At 45.3% G+C, this 19,888-nt stretch overlaps 1 protein-coding gene across 5 annotated transcripts in view; it reads left to right on the top strand.

Moving 5' to 3' along the window:
• Positions 1-19,888, top strand: part of LOC118357613 (retinoic acid receptor alpha-like) — a 238,458-nt gene that overhangs the window by 197,348 nt on the left and 21,222 nt on the right. For all 5 annotated transcript variants that reach the window (XM_035734906.2, XM_035734904.2, XM_052478388.1 and 2 more), the window contains one exon: positions 17,332-17,480. In XM_035734906.2, coding sequence (XP_035590799.1) covers positions 17,332-17,480 — 149 coding nt within the window. The remainder of the gene's footprint in view (positions 1-17,331; positions 17,481-19,888) is intronic.

The raw sequence follows: 19,888 nt of genomic DNA, 5'->3' as shown, positions 1-19,888 counted from the left end.
CTGACGTGGCCTCTTTTTGAGCTTGGCTGTAGTCAGTCAGTTTGATCTCATTGTGAAGCAGCCAGTCAACTCAGCGGAGGCTCCTTGACACCACTACACTCTGCTGGATGTGGACCAGTGCCTTCTGTGCAGAGGCAACCGCTACATCTCTTTCTTTCGGTTTTCTCATTCTCTCGCTCTCTCTTTCTTCCTCTGTTTCTCTCTCTCCATTGACTCTCCTCCATCTCTCTGTTGCCAACTGCTCTCTTCCTCTGCCTCTCTCTTGTCCTACTCTGTCAGCTCCCATCTCTCAACCCTCTCGGCAGGGCTCTTTAAAAAATAAACGTCTTCATAAGACTCACGTTCGTATTGTCCCCATTCCCCCTCAATGGTTGTCCGTCCTATCCTGTAGCTTAGCATAGAAACTAGGGTCTCTACCTAGCCTATACTGCATCCCATTCTCTCCTACTGTGCCATGATTTCTGAAAAGCTCCCGCTCTGTGAATAAGGCATTGGGGGGAGGCTTGCATTATGGATGGGCCACTTAGCTTAATTGACAGTTAAATGGGAAGGTCCTGGATGCTCGGGTGTAGCCGCTACACGGCCGGCAGGTCAAACGTTGAGTTTGGGGTCAGACGGGCGTGCAGATTAACGGGGAAGGATTAACGCCTCTCACCTGGCCGACCGCAGCCTCAGGTTACCACAAAGTTCACTCTTCGCACACAGTCCATTAAACCCACACACACAAACATATGCAGACACACAAACGCACACATGCAAACTGGCTCCACATGAGGCTGCCAGGGGGAGAGAGGATCAGGGGAATATCATAGTCTCATAGCACTGACTAGTACCAGTGGACATGCTGGTGGCCAGCCATGTCAGAGGAAATCTGTGTGTGTGTGTGTGTGTGTGTGTGTGTGTGTGTGTGTGTGTGTGTGTGTGTGTGTGTGTGTGTTACAGCCATGATTACATGGCTCCCCTCAGGCTGTTTTTGGAAAGGTCAGGGATCCATGCAGGAAATGAGTGTCTGCAGAGAGAGGGGATGCTTGTCTGTTCCATGCATACTGACACACACACTACTAGGGGAAAAAACTAAATTAACACTGACAGACAAAGCTTAACGTCCTTCATTAAATTCTGGAAACATCCCTGTTATATCCCCCAGACAGGAATAGTTGTCTGGCTACCCAAACTCATTGCTCTGGGCAAACGCTACGCCACACCCACGGACATTAGTTTCCTCTCTGAAATGAGTCTGGGTCTGAGTTCCTCCCTGGCCCTTCACTGAAAGCGAACACATTCAGGGTCGTCTGGCTGGTCCAGAAGCCGATAGGTTGGGCCAGAACACATGTGGGTAAAGTGGCGGTTTGAAAATCTGTCATTGGCTCTCATACTGTGATTGGTTAGAGACGATCCGAATCACTTTGTTTTGTGCCACGCCCCTCGTGCCTCTCGTCACCCACCGCAAATGACTTCAGTGACGACAGTCTCAGACTAAATAAAAGTGTGTATCGAATGACTGCGCTGCGGAAGAATTCGGTGTGAGTCGTCAGGCTAAGGGAATGGGATGCCATTTGGGACTATATCTGTTTTTTCCACATTAGCGACCTGTGCTAAAGACAAGTTAGTCTGTCCTCCCCAAGCTCGGCCCAAATCCGCTGCTAAGGAGCCCCCTGACTCGGCTCGGCAGACAGCTGAATCAAATGTGTGTCATCAGTCATCATTAGGGGGAATGAGGAGGAGGCTGATCTGAGGGCAGGGGCAGCTGTACTCTGCTCTACTGTGCTCCTCCGTGATGACATAGGCTATAGCTGGGTGGCTAGGGTTCAAATACAAAATGAAGCTCCGTTGCTAGGTCTGTGCTGTCCGTCTTTGGTGTGCTGTGCGGTCATGTACGGTTTTGGCTATAAAAAAAAACTACTGTGTGTGCTGCTTCTTTTAAGTGCCGAGCCTCCTTTACTGATTAACATCCAATTCTCACTTAACACAGGAATACTAGAACAGGGATCAGCTGTTGAGTCGTGTTTGTGTGTCCATGGCTAAAGACGGGGTCGGATGGTTGGGACAAAGCACTGGCATAGGCTGTCTCACTATGCTAAACATGTCAACTGTCTCCCAGAGGACTTTATGGCGATTCAACCCCTTCTGTTGACCTACTAACCTGTTATAAACCCCGATCACACTGGCGCCTGCCTGACTGCCCACTGCACGCTAACGGGGGCTCCAGAGTGGCGCAGCGGTCTAAGGCACTGCATCTCAATGCTAGAGGCGTCACTACAGACCCTGGTTCAATTCCAGGCTGTAACACAACCGTCCGTCATTGGTAATCCCATAGGGCAGCGCACAATTGTCCCAGCTTCGTCCGGGTTGCGGTTTGGCCGGAATAGGCCGTTATTGAAAATGATAAATTGTTCTTAACTGACTTGCCTAGTTAAGGTTAAATAAATAAAAAACTGTCTACTGACAGGATAATCGCACACTCACTGTCTCTCTCCTGTCTTAACCCAACACCCACTCCTCAAGACACGTGGGTTGTCTTCTTTGGATTTACCACAGCAATTATGGCTTTTAACCTGAACATGTACCTGACATTGTACTGGTGGTCCTTTATGTAGGGACTGTTTTTGTCCTGTCCATTCTTTAACTGTTCTGTCCAACACTGGGCAGTACAGGAATGCAAACCATTATCTAGCTGTGACATCTATGGAGATAGAACATACATGAATGACAGTTGGAATTTTGAAGGTTAAAATCACTTTGACAAGTGTTTGAAGTGATCGCTTGTTATCTGCGATCTAAAGTCTGAGATGGAAACGAGATGATCCGGTCGCGATGCTATACACACGTCAGTCAGTCATGCACACACACACCTAATCATCCCCCTCATTCTTAATTGGAATGTATCACTCCTCACCTCTCCACCTGATAGCTGGTGTGTGGGCGTTCTGGCACAAAAATGGTTGTCGTGCATCACCCAGGTCAGTCCCGCACTTTGGTGGTGGAGGAGGTGAGTTTCTCCCTTACTATGTAAAGCTCTTTGACTACCTCAGTTGGTAGAAAAGCACTATAGAAATCCAATCAATTATTATTAAGTTAATTAACCGTAGAGTTTGCAGAGATCAACTGGTGGTAATCCTCTCCCCTGTAAAAGACTATTGTCTTCCACACAGAGGGAGAGAAATAAGAAGAGGTTGAGCGAGAGCGAGGCAGTGAGTTTTAGTTTAACATGACAAAGCCTGATTTCAGCAACCCACTCCTTCGCTACTGACTCTCTCTGTTTTCTCTCAATCCCTTGTTCGCCCATCCCCTCATAACCCTCCCCTACCTCTCCACTTCAACTCTCGACTGCAAATAGACCCCCCACCCAGCCTCCCCTTGCATATATTGGCCCCCTTCCTCTAGTGTTGAATATACGTTTGAGAACAGAGGGCTGAATAAATGCCTGTCACAATGGATTAGGCCCTATCAATGTGCAGATAACCTCTGGAGAGCGCAAACACACAGGTATGTTTGAACTTCTGTCGGCCCTTAGACGTGAGCACCCTGTCACTGTGTGTGGTGTTGGGCTAATGCAGTTTATTAGCCCTAGTTAATATACAAATTCACTGAAGGGTGTTGGCGCACAAAAGTGCTTTTCGTGGCGTAGTAAATCCATAGAGATTTGTATCTCTATGGATTTAAAAAGTATTTGAAAACTACTATTGAGCGAGTGCTTTGCTAATCGTTGTTGATCTTTGAGGTGATTCCCTGTTGTTTCACTTTTGAAGACAGAACTCTGGAGTGGGCACATGTTTTGCTGTTTTCTAGTGTACTGCATAGTGCAAACTGAAGAATACAGAGTCAGTCCAGCCACACGCTGAAGGCATCTCCAGACCTGACCTCGACAGCACTACCATGCCTCATGTCTGCTGGCACAGGCCTTGTGTCTGCAGCTGCACATCAGAGAGAGAGCGTGAGACACACTCTTACATAGTGCCACCCAGTTAACGCATCCTTTAAAAAGAGGGATCATCTCAATGTTTGATGCAGCACTTTCACAGTTTGACACAGTTCTCATTTTAAAAGCTGGTTTGTTAAGACATCAGCCTAATTCACAGTTGAGCATAACGATCGTTGGTGTACGATCTACTGTCACGTGACCCTGGCTAACTAGGGTTAGGCTGTATTAGTGTTAACACACCGCACACAGTCCTTCTAGAACAAACAAGCCGGCATTCAGGGCTTTATTCGGGAACCTTTTTGAAATGTTTTCCTTTCATGTCACAGTTCCCCGTTCCTTAAGCCGTCTACCAGCTCAGCTCATCATGTCTCTCCTCTCCTTGCGGTATGTGGGCCAACTCGTCTGTAGGTTTTGATGCTGTTCTGCGTCCCAAATGGCATCCTATTCCTTTTGTTTGTGCACTACTTTTTGACCAGGGCCCATATGGCTCTGGTCAAAAGTAGGGCACTATTTAGGGAATGAGGTGCCATTTGGGACGCATCCTGTGTCACTGCGAAGTGCATGTTTTTAACGGCTCTTATAGAGACTCTGGGAAAGACCAATGAGATGATTGTGTTGCGAAACACTGTAAGCGCTGGCGTTCTATATAATGTAGCATAGCAGTGTCTGAGAGATGACCGCACAGTTTTCCTGACATTATGGAAGTAACAAACACGTACATAGACACACAGACACACAGCTCTTTTACCAGCGTTCCGATGTTTCTGACTGAGCCGAAGTTGCACCAACACTGGACGACATCATGTGTGAAGGGCAAAATTCTCCACTCGCCACTCACGCACCTCCATGACCTGGCATCCCCTGTTACGGCTGCCCTTTGCCCCATCTCTCAGCCATGTTGTCCCCCACCATCAGCTCATGCCAAATGTCTTGAGTCACCCCAGGCAGGTGCCAGCACACATGACCCCGGTGTCAATCAGCAGCTTTAGACAGCTGATCTGCCAGAGAAAGTTGTTTGCCCACAGTGGGTAGTAGGCGATCTGTTGATCTCTTCTAATCTGAGTCAATGGACTGTAGAAGACTATTAGCTTAATGCATGTGTTCAGCTCTGAAACTCAAAAGCTGTTCTTACAGCTCAAATGTTACTCAGATGTGCTGAACACAAGGCTGTTGCAACATCGAAGCCATCTGTTGAACTCTTCTAATCTGAGTCAATGTATTGTAGTTGACTGTTTTGTTTGTGTTCAGAATCGGAACCGAATATGGTTATATAATCATTCAAAAGCTGTTATTATAGACCAGGCTATTGTACCATCAGATCCGATGAACACATAACTCAGTATGGCTAAGATCTCGCTGTCTCGACCTAATCTTTTCCATCTGTTCCTCGATCCTCTCCCCCTAGCCCAGTCTGGCCACATGTTTAGTCTCCTCCGTTTGCCTTTGCACCAACAAGTAATGGGCTGATACTGAAACCTTGTGCATTATTACAATCCTGCCAGTGACGAGAAATTATCTTGGGCCCCTGAGGAAGGGGCTGGGAACACAAATGAAAACATAAGCTGGGTCTGAGTGTCCTAGACAATTGGCTGATTCAAACCAGACCTGGGAGATAAGAAAAGAGCTCACGCCACACACCCCCTCCCACTTCATCCATGTGTAAAGACAGCACAAATGATCCTCCTAATACGCAGCCTGCCGCGTCTGCCCCAGTTCGGGCTCTACACTAACATGGCCATTTCCTACAGGAGAGGAGTGATCCTTGCCCACGCAAGATTGGGGCCACTCTTACCTGTACCCTTCTGCTTCTCCTGGAGCCCTTGTCCATTAAGGGGTCCGTACCGGGTTTGACAAGTGGGGTGAACGTTTAAATGAAATTGGGATCCTTATAGTTAAGAAAAATGCCTATTTGAAATCATTTTTTAAATCTCCCTCAAAATGTTAATCACAGTGCAGATGGTTCGCCTGCTCTTTCTCTTCGCTAATGATAGGAGTGTGTTTAGTCTTTTGCGTGTACAATATCCAATCCTGCTTTACTGAAGTTGCGAGACATTGCAAGCCAAGAAATTCCATTTTTTTTTTAACGAGGCAAGTCAGTTAAGAACAAATTCTTATTTACAATGACGGCTTACCGGGGAACTTGTTCAGGGGCATTCGATCCAGCAACCTTTCGGTTACTGGGCCAACGCTCTAACCACTAGACTACCTGCCGCCCCGAAATACAGTATATCATTGCGAGATTCAGGTTTTGCTTGCCGATAGATGGGCACACTGTTCTGACTCACCCTGTCCCTCACCATGAAAGATGCAAATATTTGTGTTCCTGGAAGTACGGCAACTAATCAGTCACCCCTGTTACAAAAATACTGAATCTTAGGAGTCGATTCCTAGTGGAAGATGTTTTCTTTCTACTAAATGTCTTGGTAAGTAATGGTATTTAACAAACCTGAAAGTACTTTTTTTTAGGAGAGAGTGGTCTTGTGTGCAAAAGCAGCTTGAGATGATTTGATTAACAGTTCTGGACTCCCAAGTGATGGACGTTAGTACTGCTTCAGGAGCCGCATTCCTTTCCAGACAAGTATAATACCCGTTCAGTGGCGCTTTGAAATGATCTACAGAAAAATGTTTTGTGTTGGCATTTAAAAAGCCGTGGTGTGCCCTTGCATACAAACAAACAATGCCGTAGCCGAGGCACTTTCAAGGGTATATGACAGCGGTAGATCTAACTTTATTATCCTGCCCTAGTGGTCATGCATATGTAATGGGACCATTATCCCGCATTGTGAATCGACGTCACATTTTTATTTATTTGCTGTTACAATTTTAATGGAAAAACAATTGTTTTTTAAACACCAAGCAAAATGTTCCATTTGTCACGTCCCTACTCTTTACAATAGACATTGGAGAGTTATTGCTATAATTGTCTTTGCATTACTGAGAACTTGAAAGCTGTCCACTCAGTTCACCCCCCCCCACCAATTGCAATGTAATAGCTCCCAGTCCAACAAGTGGTAGGACCTCATTTCTCTGAATCCCAGATTCCTAACACTACCTGGACATCTCACGCCCCCATCCAATCGTATTAAACGGGATTATGGGCTGCAGTTTTATTTCATCGAAACCATATATATTTTTTAAATCTCCTTCCAATCTGGCCAGGGGGCGGGGCATCCGGGAGTTGGTAGGGCTGCGCTTTGTGGATCTGGGAGGGGGGGGGGGCGGAGACTTTTGCGCCGATCACTCCTCCTCTTCACCAGAGCACATGTGGCTGAGATGGACAGGGAGCCCGACTCACCGCAGACAAGCAGCAGCTTTGTGGGGTGCTTACCCTGCACTACCAGGCAGGGGGCAGTGGTAATCGTCACACTCACTCTTTCTTACAGTAATACAGACACACACAAGCATGCATTTATGCTAACACACACTCATACACCACTCGCACAGGCATGCACACATGCACATTCATTCATGCACTGTGCGCAAGAGGGCTGAAGAGGAGGAGGGAGAGAGACGATATATGTGAAAGGCTTAAGGCTCTGTCTCTGCTCCCTTTCCCCTGGGTAACCCTCTCTTTCTCTGTCTCATCTGCCTGTCCATGTGTGTGTTGATGATCTATTAGTTGATCAGGATCTGGATTCAAGTTGTGCTGGTGAATGGCAGGATTTCCCTCTGGGGTAGGAAAAGGCTCCATTTTCCCCAGAAGTTAGTAGAACGCTGACACTGCATCTTCTGTCATCCATCATCCTCTGTTTCTCTCCTCTTAGGCCATACCATATTTGACTACACATTAAAGGTCTGTCAATGTGAAGCCTGTCTGGACTCTTGAGAACTATGATACTTTTGACTAGAACTAGATACCCCTTTGCTGTAGACGAGACACTTTCCATCCATTCTCAATCATGTTCTCTGTTCATTATTTTGGTCGGACATCAACGAGTCCCTAATACGGTCTGTCTGGTCTGGTCTGGTCTCATCTCTGGCTGTGTGTGTCTGGGGTCTAATGTAATAGAAAACACACAATCCTGTGCCTGGTGGTAAAGGACAGTACACTGGAAGACCCCGCGAATGCCCCCTCACCCTGCCCGACGACTGCTCGCCTCGCCAGCCCGTTCGCTAATGTAGTTACCGTTCCCCCTAATGACGCTGAAATCTCATTAATATGCTTCACAGCTGGGCCCAGTCACCCATGGGGATGATGTTAATAAAATCTCCCTGGCCTATAACCCAGAGCTGAACCTTACACAGACCAGGAATAGGCCAAAGAACGATGCCTAGTTTGAGCCACACATGCCGAGCTTTATTACAAGATGGCCAGTAGTGTTGTCTGTATGCGTTTTATATATAGCCTGGGTGCCACTCTGTTTCTGCACTAGCCAATGACAGAGGAGTTAAATGAACTGGTCATCAGGCTAGTTTCGGATTATTATCAGAACTTTTGATATAGCCTACCTTTTTGTGATTATGCCTCTGTGGATCATCCCTTCGCCCTGCTGTTCGGTGTAACGGAGTACTGAAGAGATGTCTAATGTGAGCACAATGGTTGACTCATCACATATGCAAAGTGAATCTGAAGAGCGACATTATGAGACCCTTAACACTCTAGCTAATTAAATCACTGGTGCTTTGGGTGCCGCTGCCCTGCAAGCACATTAAGTTAAACCATTAACATGTTTTGGCTGCCGACTAAATACAACACACACTTTGTTTCTGAATGTTTGTCTGGGAATGTGAACATCAAAGGGAATTCTGAGAAATCAGAGTTGTTGTATCATGGTCGTAGAGTACGGTTACATGCACACAATAATGTGATTTACTGTGGATCAGATTTAATATCGTAGTTTAAAGTATAAAGTTTGAATGCTTTCCGACGTCCCTAATAATCCTGTTTACATGGACGCTGAAATCAAGCTGCCTGATGGCACTCTGATAAATGCAGAAAAACGCCAATCAAGATAAACGTCCTGCCACAGCGAGCATGTTATTTTTGGTAAGCATATTTGATTGAGTTCGGACATATAAAGTTTGCATGTGAACTACTTATAAGACGCAATACAATTCAGTTGTTCCGAACTCGGGCTCGCTCAGCTGGTGCTGCTGTAGATCAAATACACCACTGCAACGCCGATTTAAAGGTGTTTACATGTCCTAGTAATTCTAAAGATTGCTCAGAAAACCAGGCGTTTTAATCGGCGTATACTTTGATTTTGACCTCACGCCGATTTAAGATGAGCAGAGTAAGGTGTTTACATGACTATTGCATAATCTGCCTCCTGCAATAATCCGTTTAATATCTAATTATTACTCTGCATGTAAGCATACTCATAGATGCTTGGAGGTCGAGATGATTGGAATTGGACCTAGCCTGTCCTCTATCTAGCAGACCCTTATACAGTTTAGCAAAGTTACCCTCTCTTTCATGGTGCCTACAGAGGCTGCTTTAGCCTTATCAGTGCTGGGTAACAACTGCCCAGATGTACTCTATTGTCCGTGCTTCTGTAGAGCTGGTGTGGCCCTGTGCAGTAGCGGCAGGCTCAGTCCTCCTGAGTCAGCCCTCTCCATCCCACAAGAACAGCATTGTTCCGCTCGGCACTCCAGAACTGAGCCATTGTGTTTCGTTACAGTAGCCAGTCCCCTTACAGACTTGTCCTTCTGTCCCAGATTTTTTCGACAAAAATATTTGTGTGCTTTCATTAGGACAGTGTGTGTGTGTGTGTGTGTGTGTGTGTGTGTGTGTGTGTGTGTGTACTGAAGGGCTGTTGCCCTTGTGCGCGTGTGTCCTGTACATTTGTGTGTGTTTGTATACATACGTCTAATGAAGGCAGCTTTGATATGGATGAATGTCCCGGTAATAATGCAGGGTTGTAATGGCTCCACATCAGAGAGAGTAAGAGGGCGAGCGAGAGGAAGGGAAATGGCAAATGCACTTTTGCTAATGAGAGAAAATGTGGTGTGTTACGTAAAGATTGCTCTATTTAAGTTTAATTTGTTTGACATGAGCGTAATGACTGCCAGCCAGGGCCAATGGCATCAGCAAAGACTGATGCCAGCACTGATGACAATAACAAAGGGCAATGAAAGCAAAAGATTGCATCCCTCCCTCCCTTAACCCTTCACCCCACCCCAAATGAAAAAGAGGGTGCTCTGAGTGCATCTCTCCTTAACTGCCCCTGAGCTATTCATTACCGCCTAGCTGATAAAAGGTGAAGTTTTGTTTACAAGCGCGTGACCTGTTCCCTGATCCACGTCCTGATGGAGAGAAAGGTCTTTAAGCTCGCTTCTTCTTGTCCCCCATCATCAGTTGAAACGAATAGCGGACCCTATTTCATTCATGCCGATTTGAGTGTTTTCTGTATTTCGCCTTCCCTCTAAGCTTGTCCTCTGGGTTAAGTAAACCAATACATAACATGGTTAATACTGTGTACTGCATGTATGCACAGCAATAAAGGGAAGACATGATAAATGGTGCTCTGGTTTTCGTTTGGATGAGCTTAAAGGATAAAGCACGACACAAAGGTGTATCTGAGACTTTAGGCATCCGTAACAACACGTTTTCACCGCTCGCTCTCAGACCACGGTGGAGGGCCATGTGAGTAAGGCTGCAGTAAACTGTCAATTTGCCTCCAGTCTTGACCAGGTGTGGTTACTATAGGAAGCCTATAGACTTTATAGTTCACTTACCTACCAGACACCTTGCTAAACATTCATCGTGCAGCCTTGCTTTTGGCCATACAGGTGCTTCCATCTTGGCTGCATCCTCTAGTCTTTGAAACCTAGTCATTGTATAGATAATTTTCCATGTCTGACGAATAACACTAAAAATGACTTTAAAAGAACCAGTGAGTGCAATGAGGGCACATATAGATGTACAGAAGTAGTCCCCCAGGGAGCATTTGCGAGATCACCTTTAATTTCCTCTATAGAAGTATTTTAAAGGCACAGGCTGATCATAGGCTTTGAAGTGCTTCCCGGGCTGGTTTGTTTTTACACACAGTCATGACCCCCCACCCCGGGGATGAAAAAAAAAAAAAAAGTTTTCCTGAGATGAGAAGGTTTTTAAAGGTCGTTTTCCATACACCGGTGGTGCGGTTAGTGCCCCGTTGAGTCCGTGTCCCTTGTGTGTGGTTTTGACTTGACTGGGTAAGAACTCGGCATGGCATTCTGTAGAGAGTCACAAGGGTTGCATGTGGAATTTAGCAGAAACCCACAGAACTGATCTCGTAATAACTGTGGGACATTGCTGGTATGATGAGGGAGGTATGGGCACAGCAGGGTTGACTAATGAAGACCACCCTGTACACTAGCAAAATAAACTTCAGTTTGTCCCCTAATGCTAAACTAAGAGGCCACATATACTGTCAATCAATAGATCAGTAATACTGGAAAACTATATAACTATTCTCACATGTTACAATATGCTGTTTGTTGAAGACTGAGGTCTCTACATTTTCCTTCCAGTTTTCACTGAGAGACAGGAGTGAGATTGTCTTCATATCCTGGGTCTGATTAGTGTTGCTGTTGGTCCCGGCAATATGCGCTTCATTGCAGTTCTCTTTACAGTTAGCTGCGTTAATGCAGTTCTCTTTACAGTTAGCTGCGTTAATGCAGTTCTCTTTACAGTTAGCTGCGTTAATGCAGTTCTCTTTACAGTTAGCTGCGTTAATGCAGTTCTCTTTACAGTTAGCTGCGTTAATGCAGTTCTCTTTACAGTTAGCTGCGTTATTGCAGTTCTCTCTACAGTCAGCTGCGTTAATGCAGTTCTCTTTACAGTTAGCTGCGTTATTGCAGTTGTCTTCAGCTGCGTTAATGCAGTTGTCTTTACAGTTAGCTGCGTTATTGCAGTTGTCTTTACAGTTGCGTTATTGCAGTTCTCTTTACAGTCAGCTGCGTCTTGTCTTTACAGTTAGCTGCGTTATTGCAGTTGTCTTTACAGTTAGCAGCTTCTCTTTACAGCGCTTAATGCAGTTCTCTTTACAGTTAGCTGCGTTATTGCAGTTGCACAGTCAGCTTCTTCTCTTTACAGTTAGCTGCGTTAATGCAGTTCTCTCTACAGTCAGCTGCGTTATTGCAGTTGTCTTTACAGTTAGCTGCATTATTGCAGTTCTCTTTACAGTTAGCTGCGTTATTGCAGTTGTCTTTACAGTTAACTGCGTTATTGCAGTTCTCTTTACAGTCAGCTGCGTTATTGCTATCAGGATCTGAAAGGCATTTTGCTATTCTGCAGGTTTGTCTCCTGATATGGGAGAATCTGGGGTTGGTTTTGGCATAACATTTCTCCATTGTTTCTCCGGCAGTGAGCATGTTGGTTCGTATCAGCCTGGGTTCTTTTTGGTTGACTGAATATACTCTTCCCAGGCGTTTTTCAGGAGCATGTCCACTGGGATCGACAAGCAGAGGTATCCATGGACACATTAAAAGGAGAGCCCAAGCTGTGGCTGTGCGTGAGAGAGAAATGTAGAATGAGCAACGGAGTGCGTTTAGGTGGACAATGGATAAGTGTGTTTGTCTGTGCGCGTAAGACAGAAACCCTTTTGTGGCTGCCAGCCAAACAGTGTGTGTGTGTGTGTGTGTGACCGTCTGTCTGCCGCGTCACATGGCGTCCCATTGACAGCTGAACTGCCGGCCTGGTGAACCTGTGAGCTTTGTGTTAAATATAGATCGCTTATTTACACACGAGTGCTGCCCGGGCCTTTGGGCTGCACAGAGATGTCACAATCCTTACTACCAGAGCTGACGCAGGAGGGGAGAGGTCATGACGCAGAGCATACACACACAAACACAGAAAAACGCACGCTTTATAAAATAGAATAATTTCACAGCACAGAACATGTTATAATTGTGCTTACGCAACCTTGATTATTGTATATGTGTCTCTGCGTAGGAGTGTGTGCATGCAGGCACACACGTCTGCTTGTGTGTGTCTAGGGCTGTGGTGGCAATGGAATTTGGGACGATGGTAATGGCCAGCGAAATGACCGCTGTCTCCGTAATAACAGCAACGTTTGTGGGATGCACATTTTCTCCTGATGCATGTGCTGCCATCGAATAGAACGGGAGTCCCCATTCAAGTCGAGGATGGCTAAGTGGGTGGACTGGCGGCTCGGCCTGGGCGGTATACTGTATACTGGGGGATTTGGAAATGACCACAGGATGGTTTTTCAATACCGTTGAAGCTATTTATTTGAACTATTTCTATACATTTTGATATTTCTGGCTTCTTTAAGTAAATACTCGCTGTCATATTGTGCAATGCGTTAGGATATACAGTGGCAAAATAAGTATGTGAATCCTTTGGAATGACCTAGATTTCTGCATAAATTGGTCATAAAATTTGATCTGATCTTCATTTAAGTCGCAACAATAAAAAAAAACACTGTGCTTAAACTAATAACACACAAGTCATTGTATATTTTGTATCTGTATTGAATACATAATTTAAACATTCACAGTGTAGGTTAGAACAAGTATGTGAACCCCGAGGCTAATGGCTTCTCCAAAAGCTAATTGGAGTCAGCTAACCCCGAGTTCAATCAATGAGACGAGATTGGAGATGTTTGTTAGAGCTGCCCTGCCCTATTAAAAAACAAAATTTGAGTTTGCTATTCACAAGAAACATTGCCTGATGTGAACCTTGCCCCAAACAAAAGAGATCTCAGAAGACCTAAGATTAAGAGTTGTTGACTTTCCTAAAGCTGGAAAGGGTTACAAAAGTATCTCTGAAAGCCTTGATGTTCATCAGTCCACGGTAAGACAAGTTGTCTATAAATGGAGAAAGTTCAGCACTGTTGCTACTCTCCCTAGTAGTGGCCGCCCTGCAAAGATGACTGCAAGAGCACAGCGCAGAATGCTCAATGAGATTAAGAAGAATCCTAGAGTGTCAACTAAAGACTTACAGAAATCTCTGGAACATGCTAACATCTCTGTTGACAAGTATACGTTAAAAAAACACTAAACAAGAATGGTGTTCATGGGAGGACACCATGGAAGAAGCCACTGCTGTCCAAAAAAAAACATTACTGCACGTCTGAAGTTTGCAAAAGAGCACCTGGATGTTCCACAGTGCTACTGGCAAAATATTCTGTGGACAGATGAAACTACAGTTGAGTTGTTTGGAAGGAACACACAACACTATGTGTGGAGAAAAAAAGGCTCAGCACACCAACATCAAAACCTCATCCCAGCTGCAAAGTATGGTGGAGGGAGCATCATGGTTTGGGACTGTTTTGCTGGACAGCTTGCCATCATCGGCGGAAAAATTAATTTTCAAGTTTATCAAGACATTTTGCAGGAGCATGTAAGGCATTTTGCAGGAGCATGTAAGGCATTTTGCAGGAGCATGTAAGGCATTTTGCAGGAGCATGTAAGGCATTTTGCAGGAGCATGTAAGGCATTTTGCAGGAGCATGTAAGACATTTTGCAGGAGCATGTAAGGCATTTTGCAGGAGCATGTAAGGCATTTTGCAGGAGTATGTAAGGCTATCTGTCCGCCAATTGACGCTCAACAGAAATTGGGTGACGCAACAGGACAACGACCCAAAACACAGAAGTAAATCAACAACAACATGGCTTCAACAGAAGAAAATAGTGGCCCGGTCAGAGTCTTAACCTCAACCCGATTTGAGATGCTGTTGCATGACCTTGAGCGGTTCACACCAGACATCCCAAGAATATTGTGGAACTGAAACAGTTTTGTAAAGATGAATGGTCCAACATTCCTCCTGGCCGTTGTGCAGGTCTGATCCGCAGCTACAGAAAACATTTGGTTGAGGTTATTGCTGCCAAAGAATGGTCAACCAGTTATTAAATCCAAGGGTTCACGTACTTTTCCCTTTTCCCCTGTGAACGTTTACATGGTGTGTTCAACAAAGACATGAACATGTCTAATTTGAGTTGTGTTATCTGTTTTAATCAAGACTGTTTGTCTATTGTTGTGACTTCGATGAAGATCAGATCAAATGTTATGACCAATTTCTGCATAAATCCAGGTCATTACAAAAGGTTTCACATACTTTTCTTTCCACTGTAAAGCACGTTCTTCATTTCACCCTTTACAGCTTCATAATGTAAATAAGGTTTAGTTCCCCTGAACAGTTGAGCCAGTCGTGTGTTTGTAAATAGCACAACGGGAGAAGACTGGAGCAGGTGAGCCCAGCTGTGTATTGATGGGTCGCATTTATATTGAAATATTTGCCTTTAATATAGTGATCAGGGACGTGCGGCTGTAGTTTTACGTTAGTGCAACACATTCAGAAGAAAATAGCTTTGTTTTCTTGAACAGACGTGGAACGCTGTTTGGCTGGCAGCTACGGGGGTAAACTTCTTTTGTTGTTGCAAAAACGATGCATGACCATCATAATTTATGTTTATCATAGAATGCCTGTAGCCAGCGACACTTCCTAATATTTTGCTTAGTTATTTTACCAGAGAACAGTAGTCCGTCTACACCCGAGTAAAATGCTACACATCAGTCCTAGTGCTCAAGCACAACGTTTGTCTGTTGCCCGGCAGAAATGAATAGGAAGAAGCATTTTAGATCTGCATTTCCAAAACGCTGCATGAGATTTCTGAGCCGTATTATATTTCTTTCCGCATAAAGAAAGAACAGTTCTGCGTTGACGTGACCCCTAACTTGCTACTTAGTAATTGACTAATTGAATAAGGTGACAGGGCATCGGATTGTGTAAGGTAAGCTTTCTGCCGTGTTTGAGAAGTCAAAGCCCTTTGGATGAGTTGTCTGTACAGCTGCCACTGCTATCTGGATTTGCTTGCTGTTTTTCTCCTCTGTTCTCAACCCGTCTGCTCCTCCCCCATCTTCTCCTAGCAGAGCAGGCAGGCCCATTGCCCTCGCGACTCTACTCTGACACAGCATGTACACAATTGAATATACCACTGTTGGACTGAAATCAAGTTGTAGAAACATCTCAAGGATGAGTAATGGAAACAGGATGTTCCTGGAGCTCAATTCCGAGTCTCATAGCAAAGGGTCTGAATACTTATGTGAATAAAGTATTTCTTCATTTAATTTATTTAATTTGCAAAAATGGATAACCTGTTTTTGCTTTGTCATTATGAAGTATTGTATGTATGTATGGTATTCGCTATTAGTTTTGCTAATTTAAGTAGCATTCTGATAACAACAAATGCCCAATGGTCTTTTTTTGCGCTTTTTTGGCTACTAAGCCGTAAATCCCAGAATGAGAGAAGGAAGATATGAAAGTCTGGAAACCACCCAACCCTACTGGTGGCCATTTTGAATGTACCCATAGGAGCAAAGGAAGTAAAATCAGGAAGTGTACCCATCAATTTGTGTTGTGATTTGTTTATTCAACTCAACTTACATTACAAAAAAAAGACTTCCCATTACACCCGTTAACATCATTTGAATGAACATTCTACATGACCATGGAAGTTATTGGATCACAATACCAGGCAGCCATTGCAGGTGTACCCATGAGTTTACCAGTCAAGTTGCCAGGGTTATTGGTTCCAAACCTGTTCTTTTCATTCTATGTTTGCTGCTGCTGGATTGTGGGGAGTGTTGCCTAGGTAACTGAAGTTTGCTAACACCTTGGTTGTTTCTGCCAGGAGTAAAAAAGTTTGATTGCTTTAAGAGTCCATGTTACCGCAGAAAACAGACTCGAAACGCCTGGCCGCACCGTCTCTAGTCAGCTGTTCGTTCCTATCTATTTCAAGAATAATAATCTTGTCTCGTAACAAGGGATTCCGACTGATTTATCTCAGTTAATTCTCCCGTTTTAAGCCTTGTTTGTTTTCAGGGCCGAGAATGAGAGCAAGAGGAAGAGAGAGGGAAAGAGAACGTGACTCTTGTCTTTAGTCTTGTTTATTATTTTCCCCAGAGACGGAGAGAGAATACAAGAGCGGGAGAGGGAGGATGAGGGCAAGAGAGGAAGAGAGGGAAGGTCGGGAGGGTGACTCCGTGTGGACAGCCTTGGTATTTGGTTCTCAATGTCCACCTTGACCTTAGCTTAGGTCACCTTCCCTTTTCTCTCTTTGAGAAAACATGATGATACAACTCCGTTCCGGCCACACACACTTACCTCTTATACAGCCTAGAGAGAGAACTATTATGTCTAGTTCCTTCCCTGATAGGCGAGCCAATTTCTCTCTACATCCATTCAGGACACCCTTATCTGTGTTCTCCACTGCTGACGTTGTCTTGATTGATATGTGGAACCACTAAGGTTACTGGTAAACAAGAATGGCCTGCTTTTCTCTTCTCTGCATCTCCAGCCTTGCTTTGATTCACTGTGCCAAGTGCTCTTACACACACACTCTCTCGCCAACATCCAGAGTAGTTTTTCTTGTCCAGGATACGGAAGTAGCCTGTCATGACATTGTCCTTGTCCTCTGTCACTGAGTGTGTGTGCCTCCCTCTCTTTTCTCTCCCGCAGCGATAGAGACACAGAGTACCAGCTCAGAGGAGATAGTGCCAAGCCCGCCATCGCCGCCTCCTCCCCCGAGGGTCTACAAGCCCTGCTTCGTGTGCCAGGACAAATCCTCAGGATACCACTATGGAGTCAGTGCCTGCGAAGGTTGCAAGGTGAGACACACCCTTATGTAGCCATACATTCTATTCCATTCTGTTCTGTACTATTTGATCCAGGGTTAAATTGTCGGTTGCTTCTGAGGGGTTTTCTGTAAATGGGCTGGACCAATGCATATTGGCGTGCCCATGTTGATATTTATAACACTTGTCCTGGTTTGGAATGGGAGTACCCAGTCCCAGGGGGCCATCACCCTAAGGCCCTACTATAATTCATGCACATACTATGCATAGCATCAGCATGATCTGAAGTTCAGAATATACCGAGATTGGTTGGGGTGCATTTGGGGACGCCCTATAAAGAGTGAACTGGGCCATTGCGTATGTCATTTCTTATGGCTTCCCTCCTATATCTATCTATATACATGATGGGACTGCCAGATCATCTGGGCTATGCTTCAATACTGCCCTATACACTTCTCATTAACTGTATGAGGAATTGTTTCTTTAAGTGGTTTTAGTTTGACTATCTAGCTGCTGTATCTGTCCAACTCTAAATTACGTCATTGTCTTCGAGTGGGTGTTCCTGCCAGGTGGCATTTAATCCAGGAGCTACACCCTCATTCAGCAAGTGTCGACGTGGGCCCTTGTCATCACCGCTCTCTGTGTTTGTGTTTTACGTTATCTCGGTTTCCAGCACGTCCTTGAATATCATACGTGTCCTTTCCTCCCGCTCTTACCATTTTTTAATACGGCCTGTCCAGCCTTTCATGTGAGACGTGTTACGAGAACACCGGCTACGCTGACTTCCACGCTGTCCTGTCAGGCAACCGCCTGCACTCTGAAGTGGTGTCTGGCTGCTGTTTCCTTATCTGTAGCACCGTGTTTCACAAGACTGGGTTGTGTAAGCCTGCGAAAGCTTGCGTTAGCAGTGGTGCTCTGGAGGACTCGCTGTTCATCTGTAATGCATGGAGGTTGAGTGCAGGGCGATGGTCTGAGACTGGCAGGCAGAGGGAGGCTGGATGACTGGCTGTGGTGGTGACAGGTGCCCATTAGGCCTGCCTCACATGGCTGGGCCCAGGGAAGATAACACCTGGCTTGTAGGGGGAATGGCTGGAGAGGGGGAGGGATGGGGAGAGGCGCTGCAGTGGGGAACCTGGTTGCATCCAGAGTGGAGATGAGGGGATTCGGTTGATGATAAGGTGGAGAGGACAGATGAGAAGATAGAAAGGACAGGACCGGAGAGGAGGCGAGTCGAGATGATGGAAAGGGGAGAAAAAACGAGTTTAGTTTCTTGAGCAGACAGTCCTGTTTTAACACAGTAGCACGAGGCAAAGTCTCGCCTCTGGGCGTTCATTGAAACTTAACCTCTAAAAGAAATGTATACAAAGTAAATAAAGCTTTAACCTGCCTTTTTTGGGGGGCAGAAAAGCCCCACTTGACGGAGTTGCCTGTTGCACGTCCTCAATAGCTTTTAATGTGTCTCTTAACTTCACACTAATAGGCCCTGATTTAAATAGGCTAATACGGTTGTGTGTGTGGTCTGTCAGTGTGAAAGCATGGGTATGACTTTGTTGGCTAAATCAGAAACCAACTGATACCCATGCTAGTGTCACTTTCATGCTCTGCTTAAACTCACTGACTCAGGATGCTGTGCGTACGTACATGTTTGTGTGCACATCCCTTCCGGGTGGTAGCTACCCCAACGCCAGCTGCTAGTCTCCACCCCCAGCCGGGCGTCCTGGGGAGAGCAGAACTGGAAAAATTCAGCATTCACCCCCCCGCCTCCTCTCTCCTAGTCTTCTAAACAGGAGATGAGGGAGCTTTGTATCCTCAATATTTCAACACAACAGGTGTATTCAGACCCCTGGACTTTTTCCAGATTTTGTTATGTTACAGCCTTACTCTAAAATAGATTTTTTTTAAACACACAATACCCAATAATGACAAAGCGAAAACAGTTTTTGGGGGGTTTGTAAAAATAAAAACAACATACCTTATTTACATAAATATTCAGACTTTTTGCTCAGGTACATCCTGTTTCCATGGATCATCCTTGAGATGTTTCTACAATTTGATTGGAGTCCACCTGTGGTAAATTCAATTGATTGGATATGATTTGGAAAGGCACACACCTGTCTATAGAAGGTCCCACAGTTGACAGTGCATGTCAGAGCAAAAACCAAGCCATGAGGTCGAAGGAATTGTCCGTAGAGCTCAGAGACAGGATTGTGTCGAGGCACAGATGGATTGGTACCAAAAATGTCTGCAGTGGCCCCCATCATTCTGAAATGGAACAAAGACTTTTCCCTAGAGCTGTCCGCCCAGCCAAACTGAGCAATCGGGGAGAAAGGCCTTGGTCAGGAAGGTGACCAAGAACCCGATGGTCACTCTGACAGAGTTCTAGAGTTCCTCTGTGGAGTTGGGAGAACCTTCCAGAAGGACCATCTCTGCAGCACTCCAGT

Source organism: Oncorhynchus keta, chromosome 24 (genome assembly GCF_023373465.1).
Source record: "Oncorhynchus keta strain PuntledgeMale-10-30-2019 chromosome 24, Oket_V2, whole genome shotgun sequence".
Lineage (NCBI taxonomy): Eukaryota > Metazoa > Chordata > Actinopteri > Salmoniformes > Salmonidae > Oncorhynchus > Oncorhynchus keta.
The sequence above is the reverse complement of the archived record's forward strand: the minus strand, read 5'-3'. Positions and strand labels throughout refer to the sequence as shown.